General features: G+C 49.2%; 1 protein-coding gene across 11 annotated transcripts in view; it reads right to left on the bottom strand.

Moving 5' to 3' along the window:
• The window catches only part of FRYL (FRY like transcription coactivator), a 2,483,143-nt gene that overhangs the window by 579,535 nt on the left and 1,886,665 nt on the right, over positions 1-16,943 (bottom strand). For all 11 annotated transcript variants that reach the window (XM_086962669.1, XM_086962670.1, XM_086962671.1 and 8 more), the window contains one exon: positions 13,759-14,360. In XM_086962669.1, coding sequence (XP_086818795.1) covers positions 13,759-14,360 — 602 coding nt within the window. The remainder of the gene's footprint in view (positions 1-13,758; positions 14,361-16,943) is intronic.

Below are 16,943 nucleotides of genomic sequence, written 5' to 3'. Positions count from 1 at the left end.
GGTCTCATTAAAAGGCAGAAGGGCTCCGAAGAGGCTGCTGCCGGCTGAAGCAACTCAGTCAGGAAGTTACTCCTGACTGCCACCGTAGGAAGCTCGAGGCCTAGGGCCTCAGCCATCCAACATGATACCACAGTGTAGGAGGCTCCCTCCTATGTACCAACGGTAGGGAGAGAAAGCATATTAAGGTCTGGGGCGGTATCCAGACCACTGGCATCACCCAACTCCTCTCTCCAGTCCGGCTCTTCAAGTTGTTCCGCAAGCCCTCCTCACCCTCCATTGGCTGCCATTCAGGGCGGTAGGGAACGCCAGGGATGAACAGTGGGACAAAAGTACCTTTCGGGGCCAGTACCGACGTCGGTCTGGCGCCATGTCCAAGTCGGGGGTGAGGCCGGTGTCTACGCTAGCTGGGGGAGCATCGCCACTGGAATCAGCCCTGTGGAAGATACCACGAGGTTGACCGGCACCGACCAACATCCAGGCCTGGATCCATGGGGGTCCTGCAGCGTCGAGACCATAGCCACCGGCATCGTAGGCCTAGAGCCCCCTGCCGAGTCCGCAGGGCACGAAAGAGCGAAGTCGGGCTGCCCAAAGATGGAGTGGAAGGCTTCGTAAAATGCACAAAGCTGGGCAAGAGACGCTCAAGCTCCCGTAAGGGGAGGTTAGCGCGGAGTTGTCCCAGAGGGCTCTGAGGACTTAACTGGGGGGAGCGGCTACGCTCTGGGTCCCGCATCCCGTTAGCAGACAGAGGGGGAGAAGGCGAAGAACGACAATGCTTCATTGCCTTCTTCTTCTGCTTTGACTAACCCGATGAGTGCGAAGAATTAGATGATGAATGGTTATGGCTTTGCAACCGGTCCCTCGACTGGGACACCGAACGGCGCGGAGCGGACTACCAGGCCTCCAAAAGCTTTTGGGACCGCTCCCGCAACTTGTGACAGGAGTCACAGGGCTTGAAACCGGGCCGATGACTGGACATCCCTCGTGCACCAGGAGTCGCAGACTAAAAAAATTAAAACAAAAGTCAAAAAAGAGTTAGTCAAAAAGTGACTAGTGGCACGCTCTCTCCGGATCCGCGCTGGCTGGTGTGCAAAAGGAAGAACTGACGTCAGTGAACAGGGGCAGCGTCTAAGTAAACACTGCAATGTCATCCCGGCAACCACGACGACAAATGCGGAGTCAACAAATGCCACCTACCGACGCGCCCGGGTACTGCTATGAAAGAAATTCTCTGGATCCAGTCTGACGACTGGGGGTAATTCTAAGGTAAGGAATCTAGAACTATGGTCTCTTTCAGATAGGATTCACAAGCCATCGAGCCCAGCAGGAGTGGAAGCTGCAGAACAGGGACAGGAAATGGAATCAAAAACATCAGAATCATATTCTGAATATCGGCAATCTACTAAAGAGTAGGAAAAGATCACAGGCAGGTCAGGGCCAAAACGACACCTATGAAGCTCTGAGTGGGGAAGGAGGTGTGATCTGTAAAAGCCGACAGATACACCCAGGTCATATAGAAGCATCACGGTGCAGTGAAGATGGTTGCTAACCATCACAGGGGCACTTGCCTTTACCAGCTAATCATTCAAGTAATGACTTCTGAGGGAAGCCACTAGTACAATCAGCACTTTAGTGAAAAGTCAGAAAATGAAATAGCAATAACAATTGGTACTGCTAGAACACCACAGTAAATTGGAGGAAATGCAAATGAGCCGGAAAGATTATCAGATACAAATAGGCATCATCAAGATCCTGGGACACCATTTGCATTTAAGACTAAGAACACCTAGCTCAAGGACAGTATTTTAAACTTTATGTACTACTAATTGATAAGGTTTAGTAATCTTGGGTATAGAATCAGTCTCAGATCCTCCAAGAAATACATGGACTATAATCCTATGCCTCACGTCTCCAAGAGCAACAAATATATGGCTTTGTTCAGCTGGAACACAATGATCAATCATACCAGTCTTCCTGGTGCTGCTGAAGCAGAAAGACCATGCCTAATACTGGAAACTTGAGGTGGATGGAGAAACAATCAAAGATGTTTTGAGGTAACAGATCCAACGGATACAGTGGAAAACTGGAGCTGCTGAATTTGGCTTCCCCTAAGTCTACCTATCCTGCAAAGTGAACAGTGGAAATACAGTGAGGTATGAATCAGCAGGGAAGATTGCATTGGCCATGAGACAATCCCTCAAGAATCCCAAAAACAACAGTAATGATGATAGAATTTTATTTGCAAGGGAGGTAAGACCCAGCTAAGTGGCAGTGTGGCTGTTCTTTAAAAGTTGAAGGAAGGAGTCTGTCTTCATGCTGAGAAGCTTCTTGCCATTGAGCGGCATCTCCAGTAAGGGTGCACCTGATCATCTTCTGGGATGTCTATGGAATTTCACCCATGCGTTGCTAAGTAGCCTGACTGCTGAGACAATGGAATAAGCTATTGTGTCAACATAATCCACCCTTCATTTTTAGAATATGTTCGGATGCATCCAGTCACTCACCATTATTAGAGAAGGACTTCTTCATATCGTCAGGAAAAACAAGGTACTTACCTTTGGTAAAACCTTCTCTGGTAAATAACTTGGTCTTCTTCTTCTGAAAATGCTTAGCCGCCAATTCCACTCCTTAGAATAGATACCTCAGCAATATTACCCCGTAGATGGGCTTGCTAACTGGCTTAGACCAAAAGGTCTTGGAGGACCGAGCAGGCAAAATGCCTGTGTCAATGGACCTGGCTATCCCAGCTGTAGTGCTTCGTAAATGTGAGGAGGGACAACCATGTGGCAGCAGGGAAGATGGCTAGGACAGGTACCACATGCACTAACACAGTAGAGTAAGCCATGGGCCTGGCGGAGTGAGCCTGCAAGCCCTCAGGGGGTTACTTCTTCGACAGTGTGTAGCAAATATTTATGCAAAATACTATCCATTGGGAGATGGTCTATTTTAGCACAGCCTTGCCTGCCCTTCTTCACTCCAGAGACACAATGAAGAGTTGATCATTCACCCGATATTATTTAATGCAATCAATATAAGAGGAGAGAGGTCTCTTATGGTTCAAACTATGGAATCTCTCCTCCTCCTTGGAAGGATGAGATTGGCACAGAAAGCAGCAGAGTGATGCTCTGGCCAACATGAATGGGGATGACCACCTTTGGAAGGAAAAGAAACAAGTGTCCGAAGGACCAGCTTTTCAGGGAAGAAATTGGTATATGGAGAGTGGACCAAGAGAGCCTAAAGCTCACAGACCCTCCTGGTCGATGTAATGGCCACCAGGAAAACTGTTGTGATGTTTAAGAGCATGAGAGAGCAGGTATGCAGATGCTCAAAGGCATCACAAAGGGAGTAGGTGGGAATAAATGTAAATCTTTCAAAAAACGAATTCCAACTAGTGACTTTAACAGGGAGGGTTGATCGTGCACCTCAGAAGAGGCAAAATAGCTGAACAGTAACCCGTAACAGTGCCCAGGGCAAGACCGTACAAAGTTAAAGATAGAAGAAACCGCAACCCCCCCCCCCGACAGAGGTGCAGAGAGGGGGCATGTGACATGAGGAGCACCAGGCCACAAATGTATCTCAATGGTAGGTGTAGAAAGTTTTAGTATATGGAAGCCTGGCTGCCAATATGACATCACAGACTTCGGGAGGGAGATTAAAGAACCTCAAATGTTGCAGTTCAATCTCCAGGCATAAAGTAGAAGAGTGCGCCGAGTTTGGGTGCAAGACACTGTTACTTTGCTGCAACAGGAGATCCTCCCGAAGGGGCAGCCTGACCGAAGGACAGATGCTCATGCTCCAGGGTTCAGGATGACACTCTCTGTGCTCAATCCGGAGCCACTAAAATTACTTGGGCCTGGTCTGTTCTGATCTTCTTGACAAATCTGAGCAGGAGTGGTATCAGTGGAAAGGCATGCAGGAGTAGAGTCCCACTCAAGGCTAAACGTATCTATGAGAAAGAGCCACTCAGGAAACTCGAGCGCACAAAAGTGTTGACATTGCACGTTTTCTCTGGTGGGGAACGTATCGAGCCAAGTCTCTCTTCAGTCCCAGAAGAAGCACTAACTCCTGATGTAGATGTCCTGTGTGATTCATGAGGCATCGGAAACTCTGCATGTCCGCCATGGCATTCAGGAAGCCTGCCAGGTGCTGCACAACCAGAAAATTGTCCTAACTCTCTAGCCAAGTCCAGAAGCACAGAGACTCCTGGCATAGGGTCCCACAACCCAATCACACCCTGTTTGTTGCAATACGGCATGACTGATGGTGTTGGCCATTGACACTTGCACCAACCTTCCCTTGCTGGATGTAAGGAAGGCTTTCAGTTTCAGTGCCAAGCAAATAGTCCTTAAACCCAACAATTTTAAGCTGAGACTCCGTGGGAGAACAAAGGTCTACGATCTCCACATCTAAGACTTTGGGAGAACAGAGGTCTACGATCTCCACATCTCCCAGATGGCAGCCCCAACCCAGGAGGGATGCATCGGTCACCACTGTGAGCTTCGGGTGTGGAAGTATGAGGGGTCTGCCACTGAGCGAATCGCACTTCCTCAGCCACCACTGTAGACCTTTTGCAGTTCCCTTTGATATCTGAACCAGGTCAGAAAGATTTCCCTGATGCTGCGCCCACTGGGACTTTAGATTCCACTGCAAAGTCTACATGTGCTAATGAGCGTGCTTCATCAGCAGGATGCATGAGGCCATGAGATCCAGCAGATTCCGAGTCAGTCTAACCGAAATCCAGGACTGAAGCTGAACCACAGCCTGAATATCCCAGACTCATTGCTCCAGAGAACGGGGAGGATGGGTGGGGCGGTAAGGAATCTATAACTAAACTATGTTTCTTACAGATAAATCGTTACTGAAGGTAAGTAATTTGTTCATCTGAAAGAAACAGTTAGTTATAGGTTCCTTACCTTCGAATAGATACCCCAGCAATACCAACCCCGGAGGTGGGTCTCCGAACCAAGATCACACCAGAAAGTCCTGGAGAACAGAATAGCCAACAAAGTCTCTTCAAACTTTGCTGTCCAGGTAGTAGTGTTTTGTAAACGTGTGCAGCAATGCCCATGTAGCTGCCTGACAGTTGTCATTCAGAGGGACACCTCGTCCCAAAGCAGTACTAGAAGCCGTTAATGTTAATGTTAATGTTAGTTTGGATTTATTGAGCGCTCGTACGCCCGAAGGCTTCATGGCGCTATAGAAAGAACCAGGCAGAGCAGTCGAGGAACAGAGTGGTGCTGTCAGTGGTAAGCTTGAGAGAACAACCAGGTTTTCAAAGATCGTCTAAAGCTGAGGATGTTATCATTCTGCTTTATATGAAGAGGAAAAGAATTCCAAAGAGCAGCAGCTTGATGGTCGAAGCAGCTGCCACCGAGGCGTTTCCTTTTGAATGAGGGCACAATCAAGAGTGATTTGTAGGTAGATCGAAGGTGACGCGAGGGGCAGTATTTTTTAAATAGATCTCTGACAAAAGAAGGGCCAGAGTCATTCAGGGACCTAAACAGAATGCACCCAGCCTTGAAGGCCACACGTTGTCTAACTGGCAGCCAGTGTAGCTGCTTGAGGCCAGGTCTGATTGATTGCCTCCTGGATATGTTCAGGAGGAGCCTAGCGGCTTGGTTCTGGACAAGCTGGAGACGTTTCATCTCACCAATTTGGAGACCGAGGTAAAGGCTGTTAGAGAAGTCCAGCCTGGACAGAACCAAGGAGAGGACGATCTGAGTGAGCGCTGTTGAGGAAAAGAACCGAGCAATTTTTCTAATTTTCTTCAATTGAAAGATGCTGGAAGATACCACCGCTCCAACCTGTCTTTTTAGAGAGAGATCCTCACTAATGAGAATGCCTAGGCTTTTAACCACGGGGGACTTAGTAGGAGGCGCTCCCATGTTGGTGGGCCAGAAGTTAGCATTCCAACTAAGTGGGCTCTGTCCGGGCAGGACCAGCTCAGTCTTGCCCGGGTTGAGCTTCAGATGATTGCAGCTCATCCAACTCAGTATGTGGGACATAGTTCTTTGGAATTCGCCCACTGAGTCCATGGTGTTGAGAGGGAAGATGAGCTGCAAATCATCCGCGTAGTTAAAGATGGTGACATTAGCGTTCCGCAGGGAGTGCAGGAGAGGGCGAAGGTAGACATTGAAGAGGAGGGGAGATAATGAGGACCCCTGGTGGAATTGGCGCGTAGCCCCATTAGAGGCTCCTTTTTAGCCAGAGAATAACAGGCTTTAATACACAAAACGACCCATCTAGAGATGGTCTGCTTGTGTACGGCCCGAAATTTCTTGGCGTCTACATAGCCAACAAAGAGCTGGTCATCCACCCAAAACTGTTTTGTGAGAACCAGATAGAAGGAAACCGCACGTTTTGGGTCCAGACAGTGGAGCCTCTCTTCCTCCTTAGAAGGATGCGGAAAGAATGTGGGCAAAGTGATGGTTTGCCCGATGTGAAAGGAGGTGACTACTTTGGGAAGAAAGGATGGACGAGTTCTTAGGCCAATCTTGTCTGGATGTACAGCAAGAAAAGGAGGCTTGGATAAAAGAGCCGGGAGCTCACTCACTCTTCTGGCAGATGTGATGGCTACCAGAATGCAGTCTTAAGAGTTAAGAGTCATAGAGGACAGTTATGAGGCGGCTCAAAGGGAGCGCACATCAAACAAGTCAAAACCAAATTCAAGTCCAACTGAAGCATCACAAAGGAAAAATGAGGAAAAAAAAGAGTGCTGACTTTTAGGAAATAATTTACAACCGGGGACTTGGAGAGAAGGTTGATCAGGAAGCCTAGAAAACCAGAAATCACCGAAAGATAGCCCTTGATAATGTCCAGAGCAGAGACCTGCTGGGCCAAAGAATGGAGGAACAAGAGAACCCCCAAATGAGGGTCAGAAAGGGGATCCACAGCCTTTGTAGCGCACCATGCCACAAATGTGTTCCAACGCCAGGGGTATACCGTGTTAGTGGAGGGATGCCTGGCTGCCAAGATTACATGATGGACTTCAGGAGGCAAGTCAAATGACGTCAACTGCCGCCGCTCAATCTCCAAGCGAGGAGGTATAGGCTGGACATGTTCAGGTAGAGGACTGTCCACTGCTGCTGCAACAGAAGATCTTCCCGAATAGGCGGTCTGATTGGAGGATCGAAAGCCACATTGAGCAGCTCTTGATGCTCAACAAGAAAAGATATGCTTTTCCCCCTAATCGGACGTGATGAAGGGTAAAAAAGGAGGAATGCCTCCTTGTCGGAACTAGAGTCCTCACACACCCAATAAGCTAGGTTTATGCTTCAACATATGAACTTGCTCCTCGTCGGGTAAGTGCTGCAATACCCAACGGGCACCCATAAAGGGGCACTTTAGCAGAGATCTTTTGTTCCTGCCGTTAAGTGTGTGTGTGTGAGGGCGCTAAAGAATGGTGTAGAAGTGGTGCAGGTGAGTGAAGTTTAAAAAAGGTTGGATAGTCCACGTAAACTCTTTATTCAACTGTTAATCCACCTTCTTAAAAACAAACAGAGTGGCTGCTCTCTGGCCTAATGGTCCAGGGGAGTTTAGCTCAACTCTACCTACACGTGGTGGTGGTGTCCTGTCCTCAATGGGACGCACGCCAGTAAACCTCCCGCACATGCAGCCGCCAGGGAATCTGGTTCGCTGAGGGCTGCACGTGTGGGATGTTTACTGGTGTGCATCCCATTGAGGACAGGACATCACAAATGAGGTGTCCGTTAGCCCCATAACTGAATGGAGTGAGTTTCTATACACTAGTAGAGAACCACTAGAATTGGTGGGACTTTGCGCTCGCCCTTAAAGAATGTGGTAGGGTAGGAGCCTGATTGCCCACCACCACCACGTGTAGGTAGTATTGTATCACAAGGTCCTGATGAAATGCAATGGATCAGTATTGACGAAGACGCATGAACCATGTCGCCCACACGCTAGGAGTTGAGCGCTGTACCATTAAGTCAGAGAGCAGCCACTCTGTTTTTAAGAAGGTGGATTACCAGTTGAATAAAGAGTTTATGTGGACTATCCAACCTTTTTTAAACTTCACTCACCTGCGCCACTTCTACACCATTCTTTAGGGCCCGCACACACACGCACCTTACAGCAGGGAACAAAAGATCTCCGCTAATGTGCACCTTTATGGGTGCCGCCGGGTATTGCAGCGCCGGCCCTGACGAGGAGCAAGTCCATATGATGAAGCATGACACCTAGCTTGCTGGGTGTTTGAGGACTCTAGTTCCGACAAGGAGGCATTCCTCCTGTTTTACCCTTCCTCATGTTGTCCGATTAGGGGGTACAACATATCTTTTTTTGTTGAGCATTATTTGGGCACATATGCTGGATCCCATTATCAAGCCCTGTAGTCCCCCTTTGTTGTTAGAGAGAGCAGCTCTTGATACCAGACTCTGAGTGCCCAGTCCGGGCGACAAGAATGACTTTGGCCCGGTGGCGCCTGATCTTCTTCAGCACTCTGGGCAGAAGTGGTATAGGCGTATAGAAGACCGTAACTCCACTCATAACAAAAAGCGTTGCGTAGCGAGTGCCACCTTGGAAATTACAAGGCGCAGAATTGCTGACATTGCGCGTTCTCTTCGGTGGCGAATAGATCTAACCAAGGCTCTCCCCACTGCAGAAAGAGACCTTGCACAACTTCTGAGTGAAGACGCCATTCGTGATCCATCATGCACCTGTGGGTGAGTTTGTCCGCCCTGGCGTTCAGAGAACCTGCCAGATGTTGAACGACCAGGGAAATGCCCTGATGTTCAAGCCATGGCCAGAGGCACAGGGTCTCCTGACATAGGGTCTATGAACCCACCCGGCCTGTTTGTAATAGTACCACATGGTGATGGTTTTGTCCGTGAACACCAACACTACTCTTCTCCTGAAAGAGGGAAGGAATGCCTTCAGTGCAAGACAGATTGACCGAAGCTCCAGAAGATTGATGTGGAGCTCTGACTCCGCTGGAGACCAGAGGCCTCTGATCACCGCCTCACCCATGTGGCTGCCCCATCCTAGAAGGGATGCGTCCTGCACCACTGTGTGTTCTGGTTGGAGAAGGGAGAGGGATCTGCCATTGATTCAATCCTGGTTCGTGAGCCACGACTGCAATTGTCGTGCAGTGCCCTCCGAGATGTGGACGCAATCGGACAGATACCCCTAAAGCTGCGCCCACTGGAACTTAAGGTCCCACTGCAAAGCCTGCATATGCCACCTGGCATGATCGACCAGCAGGATGCAGGAGGCTAAGAGGCCTCAGGATCATCCTGACCCAAACTCCGGATAGAGGCTGAAAGATCGGAATCATAGTCCGAATATCCCAGACTCGTTGTTCGGGAGGATAAACCCGAAACTGAGTTGTGTCCAGAACCGCTCCGATGAAAAGGAGCTTCTGCGAGGGAATCAGGTGCGACTCCAGCATGTTGACGGAGAACCCCAGCAAATGCAGGAGGTCGTCCGTAGCCTGGAGGTGGGAGACACTGCCTGGGACGAGCCCGCCTTCAATAATCAGTTGTCAAGATAGGGAAAGACTGGAACCCCTGATCCGGGCAGATGAGCCACCATTACTTTTGTGAACACACGAGGGTCACTTGTAAGGCCAAAGGGGAGCACGGGAAACAAAGTGCTTGTGGCCTACGGTGACACCGGTGGGCAGGCAGGACGGGGATGTGAAAATAAGCGTCGTGCAAGTCCAACGCTACCAACCAGTCTCCAGGGTCGAGGGCAGACAAGACCTGAGCGAGCGTCAACATTTTTAACTTCTTCTTCCGGAGGAAGCGGTTGACATTCCTGAGATCCAAGATAGGACGCAGGTCTTTGTCCTTCTTGGGCACCAGAAAGTAGTGGGAATAGCAACCAGAACCTACTTCTGGGACAGGAACACATTTGATGGCCCCCTTGGCCAAGTGGGCCGAAACTTCCTGTTGGAGAAGGGCCAGGTGATCTCTGATATGTGATGGTACTGAGGTAGCATGGAGGGATGGGTCGGTTCGAAGGGGAGGGAGTAGCCCCGTCGGACTATCTGTAGAATCCACCTGTCCGACGTGTTGTTTCGCCAATGGGGGAGGTGATGGCGGATCCTGCCGCCCACTGGCGTTTGGTGGCCTTGGAAGGTGGAACTAGGAGGGTTTGTAGGCTGATGCAGAGGGGGCTGAGGTGGACGGGCCCTCTCGCTGGCCTCCAGAACCACACCAGTTGTTCCCACGTCCCCGGCAATGTTGAGGCTGAAAAGCCTGCGCCGGCCTGTGTCTCTAGGCTGGACGTAGAGGGGCACCCCTTCCGTAGCCACTAAAGGGGCGAAAGGCGGCCCAAGGACCTGGCCGTAGCTCGAGAGTCCTTAAAGCACACCAGCGCGTTGTCACCGAAAAGGCAACTGCCATCAATGTGTATGTCCATAAGAGTGGATTGGACATCCCCGGAAAACCCAGTCGAACTCAACCAGGCATAGCGCCAAAGGGCTACGGACTTGGCAATTGTTCTGCCCAGTGCGTCGGTGGCGGTATCCAGCCCACAGCAGATAGTAAACTTTGCTGCATTTCTCCCCCCGGCAACAGCACAGGAGAGCACAGCCAGTGCCTCCTCCGGGCACTGAGGCAGCATTTGCGCCACCGTATCCCACACAGAGTGGGAAAAACGGCCCAACAGACATGCAGTGTTTACCGACCACAGTTCCAGGCTGGAGGAAGAAAAGATCTTCCCAAATTGATCCAGTTTCTTAGATTCCCAATCAGGTGGAGCTGTAGGGAAGGCGCCCTTGGACGTAGAGGCTAGGGCCATCAAGCTCTCAGGGGTAGGGTGTTGGAAGAGTAAAGTGGGGTCACCTGGGGCCAGGCGGTGGTGTCGGGCAACCATCCTATCCACAGTGTCCCTGTGTTGGGCCTGGACCAGGTGCCCAAAAGGTTGTCGGAAAGGGCTTCATTGAACGGCAGCAGGGTCTCCGAAGAGCTCATTGCGGGCAGAAGCACCCGTCAGGAGGTTAGTCCCGACTGCCACCATAGGATGCTCGAGGTGGAGAGCCTTGGCCGCCCTACGCAACACCACTGCGTATGACGCTCCCTCCTCCTTAGCCACGGTAGGAGGAGGAGACATGCCTAGGTCTGGGGAGGTATCCAGACCACTAGCATCCCCCAGTTCCTCTCTCCAGGCTGAAAATGGCCAGGGTGGAATGCAGGCACAAAAGTACCCAACGGCATCGGATTCGCGTCTGTTGATGCCGGTCCGGCTCCATATCCACAATGGTGTGGAAACCGGGGACGACATCGGCTGGAGGTCGAGTTGCGGCTGCAGACGTGGTGCAGGTGGAAAAGGTGGAGGTGTCACGAGGTCCACTAGCGCCGATCCAGATCCAAGCCTGGATCCAATTGAGCCCTTAGGAGCCAAGGCCAGAGCAGCCGGCGTTGACGGCCTAGGGCCCCCAGTTGAGTCCGTGGGGCCCAAAGGTGCACTGGCAGAGTCAGGCTGGCCAAAGATGGCGTGCATTGCTTCGTAAAATTGACGAAGCTGGGCAGGGGTCGCTCCCTGTCACGCCGGAGTCGACCCTGAAGGCTCCGCATGCGGAGCCGCAGGAGTGGCACTACCCGCACCCTTTGTCGCGACGGCCGACAGACGAGGGGAAGTCGAACAGCGACAATTGCTCTCCGACTTCTTTTTGTGCTTCGACTTACCTGACCCTGAGTGCAAAGACTTCATAGAGGAGTAATGATGGCTCAGCGATCGTGATGTGACCTCCCAAGTGACTGGGACCTCGAACGTCACGGAGCCGACTGCCAGGCCTCGAGGAGCTTTCGGGACCACTCCCGCAAAGACTTCGGGCCATGGTCCGGCATTCGGAGCACGACTTTGGGTCGTGGTCGCACTCCAGGCAGTATAGGCACATACGGTGTGGATCCATTACAGACATCAGTCGGTTATAGAAACCACAGGCTTTGAAGCCGGGCATCCCTCATGCACCAGGAGTCGACATAAAACTTGAAAAGAAGTTGAGAAAAAGTCGCAAAAAGTAAGTAAAAAAATACTGGGCACCGCTCTCTCCGAATCTGCGCTTGCTGGTGTGGAAAAAGAAAGAACTGATGTCAGCGCGCGAGGGTGCCGTCTGAGTAACTGCGGGGACATCATCCCACCGGCAACCACGACGCCCACGCAGAGTCGACCCACGCCACCTACCGACGTGCAGGGGTACTGCCGACGAAAAACGTTGCAGCTCCAGTCTGACGCCTGGGGGATATTCTAAGGTAAGGAATCTCTAACTGTTTCTTTCAGATATGACTGGGCAGGCTGCTGGAACGGGTATTGCTGCTGCTGTGGGCTCCCTAAGTTTCCCTTTCCACATTTGCAGTAGGAGTAAAAGGAATGCTGTTGCGGCTGGGCAGATAAGGAAAACCCAAAGGACCTGGCAGTGGCCCTGCTCTTACTAAAGCTCTCAAGCACCACATCTGCCTTGATCCCAAAAAGGCAGGAACCATCAAAGGGCATGTCGATCAGAGACAACTGGGAATCGCCTGAGAACCCAGTAGACCGTAATCGGGTGTGGTGACGCGGCTACACAGGGAGTATGTGATGTCCAGCCCACACATGATGGTGAACTTTGCCACATCCCGGCAATCACCAAAGCTTGGTTGAGAAAGGCGTGGCCTTCATCTGGAAATGGTCCATAAAAAAGCTAAGGCTCTGAAGCAGCTCTCGGAAGGTTTGTGGGCTTATTCCAATAGGGTCAATGCTGCTACCACTGCATTGGCACACAGAGTGACTGTTCTGTATATTTGCTAGGTTGCTACATGGGCGTCAGTTCATATGTTCACCAAGCATAACTATCAAGGATAGCCGGGAATGCAGAGATGGGCATTCTGAGGACAAAATCTGCAGAAATCTTTGTCTGAGTTAGCTCACAGACCCACCGCCTGGGAAGTATTCAAAAGGTGAGGAATCATGCAGATATAAGTACCTATCAGTAGAAAAAGTTACTTACCTTCAGTTACGCCCTTTGTGGTAGATACTCTAATTGCAGATTCCACACCAACCCTCCCGTCTTCCCCACACTGCTCCAAAACAATCTGTTATATGGCTCAGCAGTCTGGGAACATGGACAGCATAGAAAGCAACTGGTATCAGCACACACTGATGGTGTTTATATGAGGCTCTGCCTGTCATTTCCGGAGCCTCGCAGCTCTACTTGCTGGTCTGTAGGGATAATTCTTTAGATTTTAATTATCCAGTCTAAAGCCTTGGGAAATATTAAGAAGGTGAGGAATCTGCGGTTAGACGTATCTATCAGAAGTGTCCTTTTCAAGGGGAAGCGAAACAACCTGCCTAACGGATATTGAATAGGCAGGTCGGAATTTGGGAGCACCCTGTAATTGACTACAAATGCAGGAATGGAGGCCTGTAAGGGACAGCAAACCACAGTCCCTGTATCTGCATTTCCAAAAAGCATTTAAAAAAAAAAAAGTTTCACACTTGGAAGACATGTGGGGCTAGCAACAGAAGGGATACAGCAGTCTCCTAGATCACTGACATAAGGGCGCTAGACTGCACCAGATATATTTGTTCAGTGTCATCACATCTGTAGAGAAGAAAGCCACTGCTTAAGTCATATTGGTAGTACTGATTGTATTAAGTTGTATGTCAATCTGGGAGTTTTCAGTCTCCAGGATATTCATAAGGTGAGGAATGTATGCAAAGTATAAATCAGAACATCAAAACAAGATCATGTCAGAACAAATATATACAAACTTCTGCAAAATTTCACATAAAAGCATACATTCTACAAACTTATATTACCTGCTAATTGAGAGGGGTCCACCAAAGTGTTTTTGGACACAGTAATAAGTTTACTGAGGAGGTGAACTGTCATTTCCTGTGTTGAAATTGAAGTAAATCCCTTTAGGAAGAGCTGCTGTAGACCTGGAAAATTACTCCATTTCAGTTTACTTTGAACTTTTTCAATCTTCTCGCGACTGTCGGGTTTATCCAGAGGCAAATGAGTAAGCAGTTTGTTAAGCAGTCTGAGAGCCAAGAGGTATTCATATTCAAAGTCTGATTCTAGCAAGGATGCTGCAATCCAGAAAATGGTGGCCATTAGATTATTAGGATCAGTAGTGGGTTGCATATCAACTGGTGCTCCAAGAGAAGAAAGGCTTCTAGTCCTTGCTAAACTACCCCCATGGTTTATCCTGCCATCCATTATATCCAGTGTGTTACTCCGCCGCCGGTCACCTTTCCGGTCACCCATTAAACTGAGCCTCAAAGAGTTACTTCTTACATTGCTGTAGTTTCCCAAATAACTTCCACTACTTGTAGGGCTTGTGCTTAGGTTCAACTGTCCAGTGCTTTTTCTGTTAGCTGCATTTTTGTGTCCCATTACAGGATCAGGGTATGCCGTGCTGAATGAAGAAACAGGAAAATGTTACTTAAAAAATAATTCATTACTTGGGTGTTCAATTCACAAAACTCTACCAATTGTTGCAATACCCCTAGTAGCAGAGAAATCTCAGGAAGCTTCAATTTTGAAGAATTCTAAATCTCTAAAGAACTGTGTTGGATAGCAGACCTAAACGTTCTTTTGGTAACAGCTACACCACTTGGGAAGCTAACCAAGAACATTTTAATTAAAGTAAATCAAGTTATAGAAAGTGACACACTGTACATATAACTAATGTTATTATCATCTACAAGGGATATTCAAAATTACGAACATTTAATCAACAAGATGCCGTTTTCTGTGGAAACGGCAGCACAGAGAAAGTCACATGAAACAAACATTTTATTCTAAACAGAGTTACTTTGAGCTCAAATTACTTATATATATTTAGGGCTTGCTATATCCTTTCTAACCAGGAACAGAATATGCATTTTGGTTCATGGTGTATTCAACTGCTTTTATGAAGAAGATCAAAAATACTCCCTTAAGATTTTGATTCATATGAAAGAAATTGTATTCAGCTGAAAATACATTTAAGTCATTAACACCCCATAGTAGAGTATATTGTAATACAAACACCCGAAGCAGACCTGGCAAACTAGTGGTTAACTGGTGGGCTTGAGCAGGGCTTAGCCCAGGTTCGCAAACGTGCACTGTTTAGAGCCTCACCGAATGGAAGAGGCTCAGAACTTGTTTGGTCAGGCTAAGTAGGAAGTTGAAGGTCAAGAACCTTCGCCACCATTGCCACAACCATGGCAAAGGAGGTGCAAGCTGGTGGCAGGGGCCAGAACCTAGTCCATTATTTGGCGGGATATCAAAACCACTTTTATCCTGGAGGTCTTGATAACAATTTTCCTCTAGATATGGCTGGTCAATCTCATCCTCAACAGCAACATCAATTATCAGAGACTGTGCCAATTAATTCATGAACCCTTCTGGAAGGTAGAGGCAATGTGCCAGAATCAGAAGGGTCGCTAAGTGGTTGCGGCTTTGATAAAGAAGTGCAAGGCTTCAATTGAGGGGTTGCAGCCTCAGCATTGAAGTACACCATTCTTTAAATGGCAGTCATCGGAGTCGATTGCAACAGTGGATCGCATTCTGGTGTTGGTTGTGGCACCAGGGAGGGAACCGCACACTAGTTGGTCCAGAGCTCCTAGTGAATTCAGAGGGCCCAGCAGGTGCCTAAGGCGCACCCACCAGCTGTAATCCAGTTGGGAGGCCTCTCGGCACAATGGGAACTACAGGCCTGCCAAAGGGAGCTGGCAACGTGTCACACAGCTTGTAGCATGGCTTCGGAAAAGGTATACTTTTGCTGCTGCAGTTTTAGCAAGCCTGGCTGAAGACGGCTGTGATGCCAGAAACCAGTCCTAGGAAGCTTGAATCCGGTCCAGGGAAGGCATGGCTTGGCAGTTCAGGCTGGACTGTTCCCATGAGGCACAGGGTCAGACTGATTTGCATATGGCCATGTCTGAACTGGGGTGGCAGAGTGGGCTAAAGAACTGTGATGGATTAAGCCCAGGTCTGTTGACTGGGTGTGAGTGTTTGATTGGTTCAGATGCTCCATCCATCACCACCCCCTTTTGTACCGTGCAGTTCAGATGGTCCTGGAAATTCCAGTTGCTGTGGAACAAGAGTCAGAATCAACTCTAAAGTAGAGTGACTTCGGCAGAGCTGAGGTATGATGATGCCCTCGAGCCTTCTTGGAATATCGAGAGTGGCATGACAGTGCTGAATCCAGCTTGGATTTCATATGCTTTTTTTTGGATTTACCGGAGTGTTTAGATTGTGAAGATGATCTGTCGTGGAAGCAACCTCGGGACCAGGATCTACCTTTAGACATCACTGATCGCCACAAGGGGTTTGCAGTGCATACCGGCAAAAAGATTCTCTTCCCATTTTGAATGGTCTTTGGGTGCATCAAGGCACAATAACTGCAGGACTGGGAGCCGTTATCCATCCCTAGGCACAGTGGGCAAACCACATGTGGGACCGTCGCAGACATTTATTTGCCACATTACCCACAGATTTGAAAGTGACATTTTTCCTTGCACACAGTTGATGTTTTTTGCCGTAAATCTGTCTCCGAGACAAAAGATAGCTCCGGAACAGAATCTGTTGGCGCTGAAAAAAACAACTGATATTAGTGTGCATTGGTGGGGCCCATATAGACCCACACATGTTGCGTCTGGCACAAAAGGGTTTCGCCACTGATCCGACCGCACACCTGCCAGGTACTGCTGAAGATCTTATGGATCCAGTGACACAAAGGGGCAGTATTCAAATAGTACCGTTAGAAAGCATTTCTTCTCTGCAGGTGGTCCACAAGGAGCAATATTCTCCCCGGGGGGGGGGGGGGGGGGGGGGAAACTGGGGTTGTGTGTGGGGATGAGGTAGTCTAGAGAAAATCCTCAGAGCATGAAAATCAAGCTCCATCAAGTTCTGGATCACCAGCATCTGTGGTATAGAACATCGCAACTGATATCACCAGATTTGGATATGTCTTTTTGGACCAGATGCATTGCATCCTATGATGAGGTCTTCTGGA

Source organism: Lissotriton vulgaris, chromosome 3_1, assembly GCF_964263255.1.
Source record: "Lissotriton vulgaris chromosome 3_1, aLisVul1.2, whole genome shotgun sequence".
Taxonomy (NCBI): domain Eukaryota; kingdom Metazoa; phylum Chordata; class Amphibia; order Caudata; family Salamandridae; genus Lissotriton; species Lissotriton vulgaris.
This window is presented reverse-complemented; position numbering and strand designations above follow the sequence as displayed.